This window comes from Dipodomys spectabilis, unplaced genomic scaffold (genome assembly GCF_019054845.1).
Source record: "Dipodomys spectabilis isolate Male_0828 unplaced genomic scaffold, ASM1905484v1 ptg000094l, whole genome shotgun sequence".
Lineage (NCBI taxonomy): Eukaryota > Metazoa > Chordata > Mammalia > Rodentia > Heteromyidae > Dipodomys > Dipodomys spectabilis.
Genome location: NW_024870771.1, coordinates 8,907,284 through 8,922,251, shown reverse-complemented (window position 1 = coordinate 8,922,251; position 14,968 = coordinate 8,907,284). Strand labels below are relative to the sequence as shown.

The 14,968-nt window shown below is 43.2% G+C and overlaps 1 protein-coding gene across 1 annotated transcript in view; it reads right to left on the bottom strand.

Annotated features, from left to right (window-relative positions):
- The window catches only part of Ercc3 (ERCC excision repair 3, TFIIH core complex helicase subunit), a 29,500-nt gene extending 15,924 nt beyond the window's left edge, over positions 1–13,576 (bottom strand). Inside the window, exons 1-9 of the mRNA XM_042685200.1 lie at positions 13,487–13,576; positions 13,112–13,317; positions 12,195–12,431; positions 10,233–10,282; positions 9,714–9,849; positions 9,390–9,554; positions 8,320–8,524; positions 6,822–7,136; positions 823–1,007 (exon numbers count right to left, since the gene is read on the bottom strand). Of these exons, the coding sequence (XP_042541134.1) occupies positions 823–1,007; positions 6,822–7,136; positions 8,320–8,524; positions 9,390–9,554; positions 9,714–9,849; positions 10,233–10,282; positions 12,195–12,431; positions 13,112–13,317; positions 13,487–13,505 (1,518 nt within the window). The 5' untranslated portion in view covers positions 13,506–13,576. The remainder of the gene's footprint in view (positions 1–822; positions 1,008–6,821; positions 7,137–8,319; positions 8,525–9,389; positions 9,555–9,713; positions 9,850–10,232; positions 10,283–12,194; positions 12,432–13,111; positions 13,318–13,486) is intronic.
- Between the last annotated feature and the right edge of the window lie 1,392 nt (positions 13,577–14,968).

The window sequence follows — 14,968 nt, the reverse complement described above, 5'->3', positions numbered from 1 at the left end:
CAGCCCCAGCGTTCAAGCCCCACAACCAACAACAACAAAAAGTAAATACATTTAGAAATGGATATGGAAGGTAAAATAATAAAATAATCAAGGAAGGGAAAGGACAAATACAAGTTCTGAAGTTGATTATCCCTTGATGGGTAGGACAAAAGATTCAAATGGACAGGAACAGAGAAACCTGAAAGTTTTGGCAACATAGTTCTTAAAATGGATAATGATTACAGACACAAAGAAGAGGTAAGGATCTTCTCAACAAGGGAAAATCTACACAAATTCCTTACACTTCACCTTTATCTGAGAGATTCATTCCCTCTAGACCTCTAGGGTAGAGGCAATTCTAGTCACTCAGTAATAATCATTTTTAAAGTACTACAAAGTATTTTGTTGTCCCCTTTAAGAACATTTACCTTTCTATATGGATTTTTACTGTATCAGGGCAGGTATTAATCACAGAACAATACTAGGAAAATGTATTCTTAGATAGCATGTGATCAAGGTCATAATCGTGTTCTTGGGTCTTGAACAGGCCACAGTGGTTGTCTACACAGAACCCTCCAGGGATCCCTTAGGTAAAGATGGGCAGACCAACACAGGAGCTTACTCTTGGAAAGAAGGTGACATAGACTGCAGACCTTGTAGTACTCAGATGAGAAGAGGGTAAAATACTGCCTCCTTCATACTAAGGGTACTGAATAAGGTAGAGGCAGTTTAGTCCAAGTCCTGACCTGTGTAGATACAAATTCCATGGGGAATCAGCCTGATGGCTTTCCCTTACCGATGGAAGATTTTTGTTCAGATGCCCACCCAGCTGGGTTCACCTACCTCAGCACACTGGACTTTGGCAATATAGCCATTGTTTTGAAGCTCCATCCAGTTGGCTTCATAGAGTTTGGGCCCAATCAGAAAATTTAAGTCGACAATTTTGTCATCTTCCCGGACAAGAGTTGCAGTCAAACCTAACTTGCAGTGGGCCTGCACAATGGTGAGCACCCTTCGGAACATCTTGGCTGAGGAAACAAGGGAAAACAGTCACACTGTCACCTATTAAACTGTGAGGGCACCACACCCAGTCTTACAACTTAGCACTGGCCTGGTCAGCATGGGCTAATAACCCTTCTAGGACTTGAAACCTCAAGCGCCGGTTCCAGACAAGTGGGAATACTTCACCATGACTTTTAAATGTGTCCAAACGATGAGAAGAAATGACTTCAAGAAAGCATCAACTTAGCAAAGTCCAACATTCTCCTCATAACAGCCACCAGAAGTACAGATGACAATGTGAAACACAATCAGACACAATATCATACTGTGAATTATATAAAGAATTAATTCACCCTGAAACTTGTACCTATGTAAAAGGAATGAGGAACTAAAGGAGCCAGCTCTGCCCTGCTTCCTACCATCCTTCTAGAAACCAGGAAGAAAACAGAGCCCAAGGAAGCAAGAAAGCCAAACACTTGTTCTGCTCAAGCGGCTCTGCCCACAATATAAAATCCCCTCTCTAGACAGAACAACTTACTTTTTCTTCCTTAGTTATGATAAGTTTCTGATTTATCAAATAAACACATAAATATATATGAGATAGGGTGTATCATCCTGGGGCTTAAACTCAGGGCCCAGGTGCTTTCCCTAAGCTTTTTTGTTCAAGGCTAGCACTCTACCGCTTGAGCCAGAGCTCCATTTCTGGCTTTTTTGGTAGTTAACTGGAGATAAATGTCACACCGATTTTTTTTTCTTTTTATTAAATGTTTTTCATTGTTACAATTATATGAGCAAGGTAATGAGTGAATTTCTTATCAAGCATTGTTGCCTCCTCCTCTGTTTTTCCCCTACCATCCCTTCCCTCCCACCTCCACAATTACACTCCCCACCACCTTCCCACCCCCTGCCAAACTGTAAATTTTTCAACACATCATCTTGTACATCTCATTGTTGCAATATTTTTTCTCTTTCCCTCCCCAAATTATACCAACATCAAATACAGTAAAAACGGGCTATACCATGGGGGAGGGACATTCAAAGCAACGAAAAAATCATATGGTACCTTATAAATACATTAGAAACAATAGCAAGAAAGAAAAAACCAATTGTGTCCTTATCCTGGGGTTCATTTCGCTTAACATCATCTTATCTGACTTTTCTGCTTGTCTCAGACATACACTAGTTACTGCAAATAAGGGAAATCATGGGACCTATGTTTCTTTGGGGCTGGCTTACTTCACTTAATATAATTTTTCCAAGTCTTTCCATTTCCTAAAAATGGGGCAATGTCATTCTTTCTGATGGAGGCGTAGAATTCCATTGGTCACACAGATTTTCCTGTGCTGGCTGCAAACCAATCTTCAGATCTCAGTCTCCTGAGTAGCTATGATCATAGCCACTACATATCCAGTTAAGATACTCATTTTAAAGGTTTCTGTGGCCAGGTGCCAGTGGCTGACGCCTGTAATCCTAGCTACTCAGGAGGCTGAGATCTGAGGATCATGGTTCAAAGCCAGCCTGGGCAGGAAAGTCCGTGAGACTTTTATCTCCAATAAACCACTAGAAAACCGGAAGTGGCGCTGTGGCTCAAGCGGTAGAGTGTTTGCCTTGAGCTGAAGAGCTGAGGAACAGTGCCCAGGCCCAGAGTTCAAGCTCCACAACCGACAAAAAAAAAAAGGTTTCTGTGGGTTCACATTCTAACTATTCTACTACTTTGAGGAAGGCTAAAATGTTTGAGTCATGGGGCTGAGGTACAGCTCAGTGGAAGAGCACATGCTAATTAGCATGCATGAAGTCCTGGGTTCAATTCCCAACACTCAATCACACAAATTTAAGTCATGCTTACCTTATATAACTTTTACAGGCAGGGTTAATGGTATTGACATCCAAGAAATAATGACATCCAAGTAGAGGATAAAGAAGTCAAAATGCACTTGACCACAAACCAAAATTCTAATAGAATAACAGAGTGTCTAACTCCAAGTAAAGTAGTTTTTCATTCCACATACTGAAGCTTAATTGCATCCTATGCGAACACAACAAAAAGACTACAGAAACTCATATAAACAAAAAAGGAATAAAACATCAAGGCCTCCTGATTTATTATGCTGGCTCAAAAAAATTTAAGACTGGGGTAACAATGCTTGATAGAAAATGTACTCATTACCTTACTTATGTAACTTTAACCACTGCACAGTATCTTTACAATAAAAAATATTAAAAAAAATTCAAGATCCTAGAACAGGCTTCCTCTGTAAGCCTCTGTAATAGGCTTGAGAGCCAAAACAGTGGTTATACAAACATAACACAGATCCCTATCAGGAAAAATGCATGGTGTCCACCTGAAAACCAGCCACATCATTCCATTCACTATATCCACCACACAATGCCACAGGTAAATAACACATTCAAGGACTTGACTACTTGATGTTTTGAAAGAAAAGTGACTTTTTTTTTATCAAAGTAGTTTGTTTCCTGTCAATCTTGAGAGAATTGTTTCTCTGAAAAGTTCCTGCTTTGGCCAGATAGATTGGCCCTTGTTAATTACATTTCAGTTATATCCTTTCCAGTTAGAAGCTCCTTGAATTTTAGTTACATTCTGTTAGTTAAACCACATCCTTTTGCAGATTATGAACCTAAACTCAGCCAATGTGAGCATAAGGGCAGTCTGCTGACTTACACCTCAACATACCAAGCTATTCATTTCCAACAACTTTTACACACCACTTCCTAGAACTGGAGGTGGTGTGTTGTAAACACTTAAGACTCTCTTCCCTGATCCCTCTATCAACATTAACCAACACTGTCCTCATGGAAACCACCACTGACATCTATCATCAGAGAAGAGTCTGTCTTCTTCAGGTTCATATAAATGGATTCATACAGTATATGTGTTTTGTTTATGCAAGTACTGGGGCTTGGACTCAGGGCTTCACACTCTTGCTTGGTATTTTTGCTCAAGGTGCTCTACCATGAGCCACATCTCCAATCCAGCATTCTGATGGTGTTGGAGAGAATTGTGGACTTTTCTGCCCAGGATGGCTTCAAATTGCAACCCTCCAGATTTCAGCCTCCTGAGTATTTAGGATTACAGGTGTGAGTCATCAGCACCTGGCACAGTATACACTTTGAGTGTATAGCTTGTGTTACCTGACAGTTAGCATTCAACATTTATGTAATTATTCAGTGTCCTTCCACTTTATCTTCAGTGTTAAGCAAAGTGCCTAGAATCAGAAGATGCTCAATAAATATTTGCTAAAATAATGAGTGCAGTGCCATAGGAAACACTTAATAAAGCAAGCATATTACAGATATGTTTCTTAATAAAATGACCCGGAATCTTTTTAAGAGACTTGTAAAAGAACTCAGGTCCTCATACTTTCCCTCAAGCTTTTCTCAGCTTTTTCCACTCACAGTTGGCACTCTACCACTTGCGCTACACCTCCAGCATAAAGAGGGAGCACTGTACCTGATCCAGTGTGGTAAACGTTGTATAGTTAGGAAACATACTCTGACTTATTAGTATTTCCTCATTTAACATTAGTTTGGGGCTGGTTGAGAATTTCCAGGCTACGGGGCTTGTGAATTCATTCTCAGTTGTTATAACAAAATACCTGAGGCTGAAAGTCCAAGACTGTCTCCAACTATTTGATCTCTGGTGAAGGCCTCAAGGCACAAAGCACATGGCTAGTAAGAGTAAGAGCATGTGCAGAAGATATTCCTTGTCAAGACAGGAAGCCAGAGGAATTCAGGAGCTAGGTTTGCTCCTCTTGTAGAAACTCACTGGGGTCCCACAAGTACTTCATGAATATTCCTGAGGATGCTGCCTCCATAACCTAATCACCTTCCACTAGGTCCCACCTCCTAAAGGTCTCAGTACCTCCTATCACTGCCATACTTGGGGACCAAGCCTCCAGCTATGAACCCCAGCTTCTTTCATTCTATATCATGCCTCTGAGCTCACCCAAGCTGTGTATACATAAGCTTATTTGTCCCTTTTTACTGCCTAGGAGTGCTCTAGTGTAGAGATGTACCTGTTTCTCCAGACCTCCAATAATAGGCACTGGTATGTAGAACATACCAGTGGTGCCTAACCCCTGAATGTTCCATCAAGCCTGTCCCTCTATTCTTTTCTTCATCTCAGTGAATGGCCACACCAACCTTCTCTGGTCAAACCAAAACCCTTGGCATCATCCTTCTCTTTTTCTCTCTGATCTCATACCCAACCTATCAGCTAAAGGTTTGTATTCTCTTCAGTCAGGTTACTTTTATCTTTACTTCATTCTCACTGATTCAGGCTTCATGCTAATATCTCACAAAAGCTCTTGGCATGCTTAAGGCTACCCTCTGCTCCATTACTCAGATGGCTTCCCACCCACAACTCCATCCTATCTCAGCTCAACTACTCTCTCTGAATTCCTCCCCTCTGGTTGCATGGCCACCTTGTACTGTCTGAACACATATTTTCCCATCAAAGGACCTGTCTCTACCTGTCCTGCTACAACCATTTTCAGGTATCTTCAGACACCCAAGGATGCTAGAAGAGCCATCATTACACAGCAAGATCCAGATGTTAGGAGCCATTTTCCCAATGATTTGAATATTCTGTAAGTTTCAGGGCAATCTCTATCAGCTTTTTTTTTTTTTTTTAAATCAGGACTCCTCCTTAATCTGTTTTATTAAGAAGTCTGTCTAGCCAGTCATGGTGACTTAAGCCCATAGTCCCAGCTACTCAAGAGGCTAAGGATCACTAGAGTTCAGAGACCAGCCTGGGCAACATACTTCCACTTCAAGAAAGAAAGGTAAGAGGAAAAGAGAAAGAGATAGAGGGAGCAAAGAAAAAGATGAAAGGTAGGGAAGGAGGGGACAAAAGAAAGATTTGCTGAAAATACTATACAGCAACAAAAAGAAAAAACTACTGATGAATATTATGACATGGATGAACCACTGTGCAAAGTGAAAGAACCTAGACACAAGAAAACACATATTATATGATATTGTATGAGTCTATTTATATAGCTATTTCTAGAAAAAACAAATCTATGAAAGCAATTCAGTGGTTGACTAAGACTAGGGAGAAAAACAAGAGATTGACTGCAAATTGGTATACAAATGTTCTGCTGAGTTACAATATTCCATAAATTTACTAATATTACTTGCATTATACACTTAGAAGTGGGTGATTTTATGACACATAAATTATGTAAAGTTATTTTTTAAGGAAAACTAATGGCTTACCTACAATAACCAAAGAAGTAGGGCTTATATTACATGTTGACCAAGACCTATAACTTAGCTTTTAAATAAAATACACTATTACAAGAGCTGCACAGTGCTCCTAACCCAGTTTGACAGGACCATAAAAATGGATTAAAGGTAAAGGCGGGTGCCGGTGGTTCACGCTTGTAATTCCTAGCTGCTGAGGAGGCTTAGATCTGAGAATCGAAGTTCAAAGCCAGCCTGGGCAGGAAAGTCCGCGTGAGATACTTATCTCCAATAAACCACCAGCAAACTAGAAGTTGCCCTGTGGCTCAAGTGGTAGAGCGCTAGCCTTGAGCTGAAGAGCTGAGGGACAGCACCCAGACCCAGCGTTCATGCCCCATGACTGACCAATAAATAAATAAATAATAAATAAAAACTACAACAATAAGATGAAAAGAAAACTTTCTAAGCTCTTAAGAGGGAGCTGTGTATATGTATATTACCCACTACATAGCCCAACTCACCCATGCTTACACTTTAAAAGCTTTTCTCAGCGAATTTTGCTAGCCAGAAGTCCTTCCTTGCAAACCAGTTTCCATCTCTACAATGAGCAACCAGTCTCTTTTCAGTCTCCTTACCTGGAATAGTATGCACTTCATCCAGTATCATGAGGCCCCACTCTTGGGTTTTGAGCCACTCCATGACCCGCTCAGCCTCCCAGGACCTTTTGGTGGTGTGGCCCAGCATGGAGTATGTACTGATTGCAATGGAGCAGCCTATGGGCTTGTCCTTGGCATCTGAGGTAAAGCGGCAGATCTGGCTGTCATCAATGGTAGACCACATCTTGAATTGGGCTTTCCACTGTTCTACAGATACGGCCGAGTTGCCAAGTACCAAACAACGTTTCCTGACAGTACATGCAGCAGTCACACCAACTAGGGACTTCCCAGCACCTAGATGAACCAAAAGCAATCCTATTCAAAGCCAGGTTTAAACACAGGATAGGGGAAGGCAAAATGATTCAACAGCACAGAAATCTGGGCTGGTAATGGTCCAAAGAAGGATTTACTTTTCAGCCTTTCTTCTTTCTTGTTTGTAAGGAAATACTAGCTAGTGCTGCTCCCTTCTGTAGCTCCTTTCAGGCATTCCTATATATGGTGAAACTGCAAAAATGTCATTTTAAATATGGGCAAACTATAAGAGGAGCTTGACTGTGGTCTTCAAACAATAGTGCTTGGCATTGTATGCCTAGCATACATCCTGCATAAGAGGAACTTGGCAAAAGGCAGCTGTTAATTAAAAAAGCAAATAGGGCTCTGGGATGCATCCTATTGAAATTCTACAATCTTTTGAGTTTCCTACCATCTACTGTCTGAAGACTGAGGCGAAAGTAATTCCCTCAGATGAAGTTTATCTGGATTCACTGCATATTTATGTGGAAATGTCAGAGTGAAATCACACTTGTAAAACTAATATACAACAATGAAAAAAAGTTATAATTGAAAACCCATTCTTTAAAAAGTTAAACATCAATTTTTCCTTTATCATTAAAATAACTCAAATCTTTGGTTTGTGTACTTAGGAGACTTGTTCCAGAATGGGACGCCAAGGTGAGCCTGTTGTTGCGTCTGGCTAGAGCTGAGGCTACTTAGGACAAGTGAAGATGGGCAGATACCAAAAGGACTACCATTGCCTTTTCTCAGCCTTGTATATATACTCTCATAAACCCTCTAGAAACAAGCAAAGCTCGTGGGCTAAGGAACCATCAGCCTGATTTCACAGACAAAGAACCTAATCCCCTGTGCCCAACAGTAACCCACCAGTGTAACTGTCCATCTCACAGCCTATTGAAGGTTTTTTTACTACCTATATTACTTCCCAAGACTTAAGTTACTTAGCTGACCCATTTATAGAAGACTCTACCCTAGCTGAATGAGCATCATTAAATCCCTCAGGCATAGGCCAGGGACTACACAAAGTAAGCACTCAATAGTTGTTAAGTCAAGAATCTTGACCTTTTTCTGGAAAGAATCATGCCATTTTCTGGCAAGATGAGATTTTGAACATTATACAGTAGGTAAGCAGAAGGCTGGCAGATCCAGACAAAGTAATCTGGATCACTCAGGATCCACTTACCACAAGGAAGAACAATGACTCCAGACCGTGCCCGCCCATTCCCAAACATCTTCCGCAGGCTCTTCTCCTGGTAGGGTCTGAGGACAGCTGTAGGTTTCAGGTCAATGTTGATATCGGGGTTGACAGAATCATTCCGGAAGTCATATTCTGCCAACAGAGGGTACTCCAGGTGGATGCAACGTTTCTGGAGTTCCTCAATCATTTCCTGAGGGATCAGCATGAAGACTTTATAATCTTAAACTCCAAAGCATGCTCAGAAACAATGTACACTCTAAGATACAGGCATTTTATCTAGATGAATATAATTTCAGATCTTGCTTGTTAGGACTTAGGTTAAAGCACAAAAAAGAAACTCAAACTAGCAACACTGTCAAAGTGAACTCAGTTTTAGAACCTGTGTGTGTGTATATGCACATGCGTGCGCGTGCCAAACCTAGTGCTTGAACTGAGGATCTGGGCACTATTCCAGAGCTTTTGTGCTCATGGTTGCACTCTTTTTTTTTTTTTGTCGGTCATGGGGCTTGAACTCTGGGCCTGGGCACTGTCCCTCAGCTCTTCAGCTCAAGGCGAGCGCTCTACCACTTGAGCTACAGCACCACTTCTGGTTTTCTAGTGGTTTATTGGAGATAGGAGTCTCACGGTCTTTTCTGCCCGGGCTGGCTTTGAACCGCGATTCTCAGATCTCAGCCTCCTGAGTAGCTAGGATTACAGGCGTGAGCCACCGGCGCCCGGCTCAAGGTTGCACTCTTAACACTTAAGCCACACCTCCACTTCCACCTTTTCGATGTTCAATTGGAGGTAGGAGTCTATTGGACTTTCCTACCCAGGCTGGTTTTGAATCAGGATCCTGAGATCTCAGCCTCCTGAATAGTTAGGATTTTAAGGCACTGGTGCCTGGCTTTTGACCCTGTTTCTCGTATTCCCAAGGGGATTGTGGAACCCAGATATCTAACTTGAGGAAAAAAGACATTTCTCCATCCGGAAGAATGGTACAATGGCCCACAGTGAAAAGAGACAACTGAAGAACCAACAGGGATCCTTCCTTACACAGATTACATAGATTCACTAACCTGCTTGACTTCAAATGACACTGTTTGTGTCTCTTCTTCTTCTTCCTCATCTTTATCCATTTGCTCATAGAAGTCAAACAGGTCTGTGGGGATGTCAGATTTACCCTGTGGATCTGTCGCCTGGGAAGTTGAAGGCCCACTGCTGCCATCTGCACTTTTAGAAATCTGTAAGAGAAAAGAAGTGTTCTGTACATGCACACATTTAACACTGTTGTTTCCAAGCAAGACCTCAAGTTGCAAGGTCTACTAGACTGCCAGTGCTGGGTTAAAAGAGAGATGAAATCCCAAATGCCCAAACTCCCAAAGACCCAGAAGCCCACGCACAGCAGATTTGCTTGTGAAAGTCTCAGTGATGAGTTCGGTGGCCTCCCCTTCAGCATTCCTCAGGCGGCATTCCCGGATCACGGGGTCTTGAAGAAGATGTTGGATGACATCCGGGTGGGAGCTTTCAACAAAGTACCTACAAGGGGTGAGGAAGGAAGTGCCTACTGACCAGCACAACATTTCCAGTAGATTACACCACTCACTTGATCAGACTGTCTTGAATAAGTGTCCCATAACAGCTCTCCCCACTTGACTGCCTTATTAGAGATAGGGGTTATAAGCCATAATGTAACATATGAGGTATGAGCAACATCATTTTAGAGTCAAGGTAGCAGGGCCTGAGCTCAGCTTCAGGTAGGGGAAACACAGTGACTAGTGAAGACATTTCCTACTTGAATCACATTTCTTGTTCCTCTGAATGTGCTAGCATAGAGCTGACAGTCCTGTCCATAACTATTCCTCCCACCTGGTGTGCACAGGATGAAAGTGCCTTGGGACAGGACTGTCATATAATCTTACCTGTTGTGCTTCAGGACCAGTTTGACTTTTCCATAGCTGACAGTACATAACTGCAACAACAAATAGGCAAAATTAGCAACATTCACTCTTTGTCGTATCTTATGTCCCAATCAAGTGAAGAGCTGAGTTTACTTTACAAAAATCCAATGTACACTCACATCTACCCAAACATACCTTTTCCCACTGGTTTTTGCTTTTTGGAAGCAAATTTTTCCTGTCTAGCTTATTCTTATTCTCATCTCTTAAATTGTAAAACATATCTTAAAATACCTTGTGTTTCCCATTTCCCTTTCTATGCTCTCAGCCTACAGCCAGTTCTGGAGGCCCCTTCTGCCATACCAGTATTACTACAGCTCCCAGCGCACACTGGGCACAGAGCGTGTGCTCAGTAGTAATTTGCTGCATAAATAAATTCAGTTTCCTAGCTTTGCCACCAATGTTCCTATTTTTCTACGTAAAATGTAAGGGAATGAATGATCCCAAGACCAGGTCCACTGAACAACATCTTGGTCCTTTTTTATTTAATTTTATTTTGAGACAGTATCTTCTTGCCCAGTCTGACCTCAAACTCATAATCTTCCTGCCTTAGCCTCCTGAGAACCTGGGATTATGGATAAGTACCACTGTCTATAGCTTCTTGATGGTAAGGAGCTTAAATTCTCTCAGGATCCCAGTCTTCTGGAAGGAATCCCATAGGGGTTGTATATTGGTCATGAACACTTGACACTCAGACCATCAGAGCATTGTCTCAACACTTAAAGTCCCTGTAGACAGTTCTAGCCAAGACTGGGCCCAGCCCAAGTGCTGAGGCAGGCTCATTCTGGGAGAGGTGTTCTCTCCACATAAGAAAAGAGAACTGAGCAGGGCGCCAGTGGCTCACGACTGTAATACTAGCTACTCAGGAGGCTGATATCTGAGGATCGAGGTTCAAAGACAGCCCGGGCAGGAAAGTCCATGAAACTCTTATCTCCAATTCACCACCAGAAAACTGGAAATGGCGCTGTGGCTCAAGTGGTAGGGGGCTAGCCTTGAGCTGAAGAGTTGAAGGACAGTGCTCAGGCCCAGAGTTCAAGCCCCACGACCAACAAAAAAAGAAAAGAGAACTGTCTCTAAAGCTGCTGCCAGCTTCTCTTCTCTGGCATCAATGCCTGTGGCACTTTTCTGTCACTCTAGATTTGGAATCTAAATCAGAGTTCCTTTAGGATAGCCACAGGCAACAAAAGCCATTGTGCCATCTCTTCTGAAGAGTTAGGCATTCATCTATGTTCAATTACTGCTCACACAGAAGGCTCTTCACTGAACAATCTGAAGGTCTTTTTCACTTCCCCTAATGGAAGTCATTGACTTTGGGTCTCAGGTATTTAATTGCCTGCTACAAAGTCTACACAGACTGATGATTTAAGCGATAAAGATTTATTTTCCCAGAGTTATAGAGCCCAAAAGTCCACGATCAAGGTATTAACAGATTCGGTTTCTGCTGAGTGTTTCCTGGCTTGTGGATGGTTACCTTCTCACTTTGTACTCCATTATCAAGACACAAGGAGAGCTTTCTGTTTTTTCACAGTAAGGACACTACACTAATACTATTAGATGAAGACCTCACTCTGATGGCCTTTTAAGTCTTACAAAATGTAATCATACTAGGGTTTAAGTTTTCAAAATAAAACTTAATCATCATCTCCCATTTGTGGCTGTTTTCACAAATAACTCTCACCATAATGGACCTGAATTTTCCTTCACTGTATTAGCAGCCAGGTTGGGAGAAGCTAATGGGAAGCATGGCCTCATGGCCTCAGCCACAGCTGTATCCAGGGGAGTAGCAGTTGGGTCATTGGTTATGCAACCCACAAGAGATATGAACAAATGAAGATCTGTGAATTTAGACCATGTGTATACACCACTTGTCCCCACCATTATCACATTACCATGGCAGTCAGAATAGCTAGGCTCACCCCCACTTGCCTTAATAAATTGAATAATTCCATCTGGAACTCCAGTCTTGCTGAGCTTTCTGAGATACTCAGTGATATCACTGGTTTGCAGCCCAACACTGACAGCTGCATACAGGGAGTAGGCAGTTAGTTTGTACTCATGCACATGGGTTGGACGACAAACTGGTTCTGCAATAGCCACCAGGAAATCTTGAGCATATTTGTAAACTGGAGAGAAGGCTTCCAAGAAGATGTGCCCATCGGGAGCCTGATAAATACCAAATGAACGTAACAGACAAGAAATTAATGAGCTACTTCTAACTACATAGGAGGCTGAGATCTGAGGATAACAGTTCAAAGCCAGCCAGGGCAGGAAAGTTCCTGAGACTCTTATCTCCAATTAATTACACAAAAAAGAGCTGGAAGCCAGCATCCATGGCTCATGCCTGTAATCCTACTCAAGAGGCTGAGATCTGAGAATTGCAGTTCAAAGCCAGCTCAGGCAGAAAAGTCCCAAGGAGACTCCAACTAATCACTCAAAAACCAGAAGTGGCCTTGTGGCTCAAGTGGTAGAGTGCTAGCCATGTGCAAAACAGCGTCAGGGTGGGTCATAAAATACATAGAAATTAATGACCCATAAAGACTATCAGATCCCCATTATCATGGTCAAAAAAAAAAAGAGGAGCTGCTCAACACCAAAAATGATGTGCAACCAATCCTCCAGATAACTACAGGTTGTTACTTTAATCAGATATAGAGGAGTAAGGGGAAAACAGAAGGAAAGTTTTCCGAAGTTTTAAGTTGTGCCAAAGCTAGTTACCAAATACAGATCTTCCACTCAAATTCCCACCCAAAAGCCAAAAGTGGAACTGTGCCTGAAGTGTCCCGTGATTCCCTGGAGAATGCTCGGGGGTGGGCTTGCCCTCCAGCTTCCTCTGGCCAGCTTACCACCCAGAGGGGCCGGGAGGCGTGGTCGTCCTTCAGGGGCATCTGCACCCTGTAGTCCTTGGCTCCATATTCGTCCACTTTGGTGCCGGACTCATCCACTTGCTTGCCGGCGGCCGAGGGCACCGCCTCCTGAGATTCGTTCCCAGGGGCGTCGTCGTCGTCTTCCTCCTCATCCTCATGGTGCCTCTTCTTGGACTTCTTCTTGTCTGCGGACGGACACAGGAGTGAAGCCCACAGCCAGCCGTTCCACCTGCGCCGCGGGCCACCGTGCCGGGCGCCGCCTACAAACCAGCCCGGTATCGCTCGTCCCCCTCCCCAACACCGTCCCGCACAGAACCCGCAAGCGTGTGCGGAGGCCACAGCGCGCCCTCTCACCGCGGTCTCTTTTGCCCATGGTAAGCGACTACAGCAACTCAGCCCGCGCACGCGGCGCCGCCAGAAAACTGCGGCGGGGGCTCTCAGAAGCACTTCCTGTTTTCACCGGAAGCTAGGCACCACGCCGGAAATTCTGCCTCCAACCCTAATCCGGGGTGGGTAGGCGGGGCGAGCTGGAGGCCGGTGGTGCGCTACAGCGTTCCTTCTCCGGAAGTCCCGTCCCTTCTCCGGAAGTCCCGCCCCTTTCCTTCTAATGGTGACCGAGATCTTCTCGTCCGACGGGCTGCTTTAGCAGCTGCGGTGATACAACAGCGGACGAGTGAAAGGTTTATACTTTTGGAACTTAAATTCTTTTCATTTTGAGTTGTCGGCAGTAAACAATATGGTATTAAGTTCCCTAAGAGAAAATACGCTGGCAGTGCCATTCTTCGTATGTGTGTGTTATTGTAAAGATCCTGTACAGAAGTGAGTGAGGTAGGGAGTGTGTTTCCCGTCGAGCATTGTTACCTCCACCCCCCCACCCCCCAGGTTGTAAAGTTCGTTTTCAACATAGCGGCTTGTGTATCTCAATGGGTCATTCTGGGTCCTTGTTTCAGCATTTTGTTATTTCCCTCCCCAAATTAGAAAAATGTGTATACAAGATGCAGGGCACCGGAATCAAATACAGTGACAACAGGCGTTCTTAATAGAATGGTTCTGGAGGTGGAGGTATGGCTTGAGTTAGTTGAATGAAAAACTCAAGAGTGTGAGGCCCTGAGTTCAAGCCTCAATGTAGGCACAAGGGTAATAAATGTCGCTGGGCCCATGTAACCTCCGATATTCAGGAGTCTAGGATCTGAAGGTTGCAATTCAGAGCCAGCTCAGACAGTTAAGTCCACCAGACTTGTAGCTCTAATTAGCCATCAAAAGGCCGGAATTGGAACTATGGCTCACGTAGCATAGCACCCCTCTTGAGCAAAACAAACAAAAAACTCAGAGACAATACCCAGGCTCTGAGTTCAAAGACTGCTACACAAACACACAATAATTAATAATAATTAATACAGGGATCCTCCCTGAAAGTTGAACCACATTCTGAAGAAAGAAGCCATTGTCCTGTGTCAACACCAAATCAGAAAACCTTCAGATTTTATTACGAAATTGAAAAATCACTAGAGACTCTTGAACAGAAAAATGACTACTAATCAAGTACTTCACCAAGAGCTATTTTGGGGGGAGGGGGGAGGGGCAGTCTTGAGACTTGAACTCAGGGCACTGTCCTTGAGATCTTTTTGCTCAAGGCTAACAATCTGCCACTTGAGCCACAGTGCCACTTCTAGCTTTTTACTGTGTATGTAGCACCATGGAATCAAACCCAGGATCTCATGCATGCTAGGCAAGCACTCTACCACTAAGCCATATTCCCAGCCCCCATGAGCTAATTTTATCTTTTGTCTATCTTTTGATTTTCTGTTTCTTTTGTTGTTTTGTGTATGTATATAT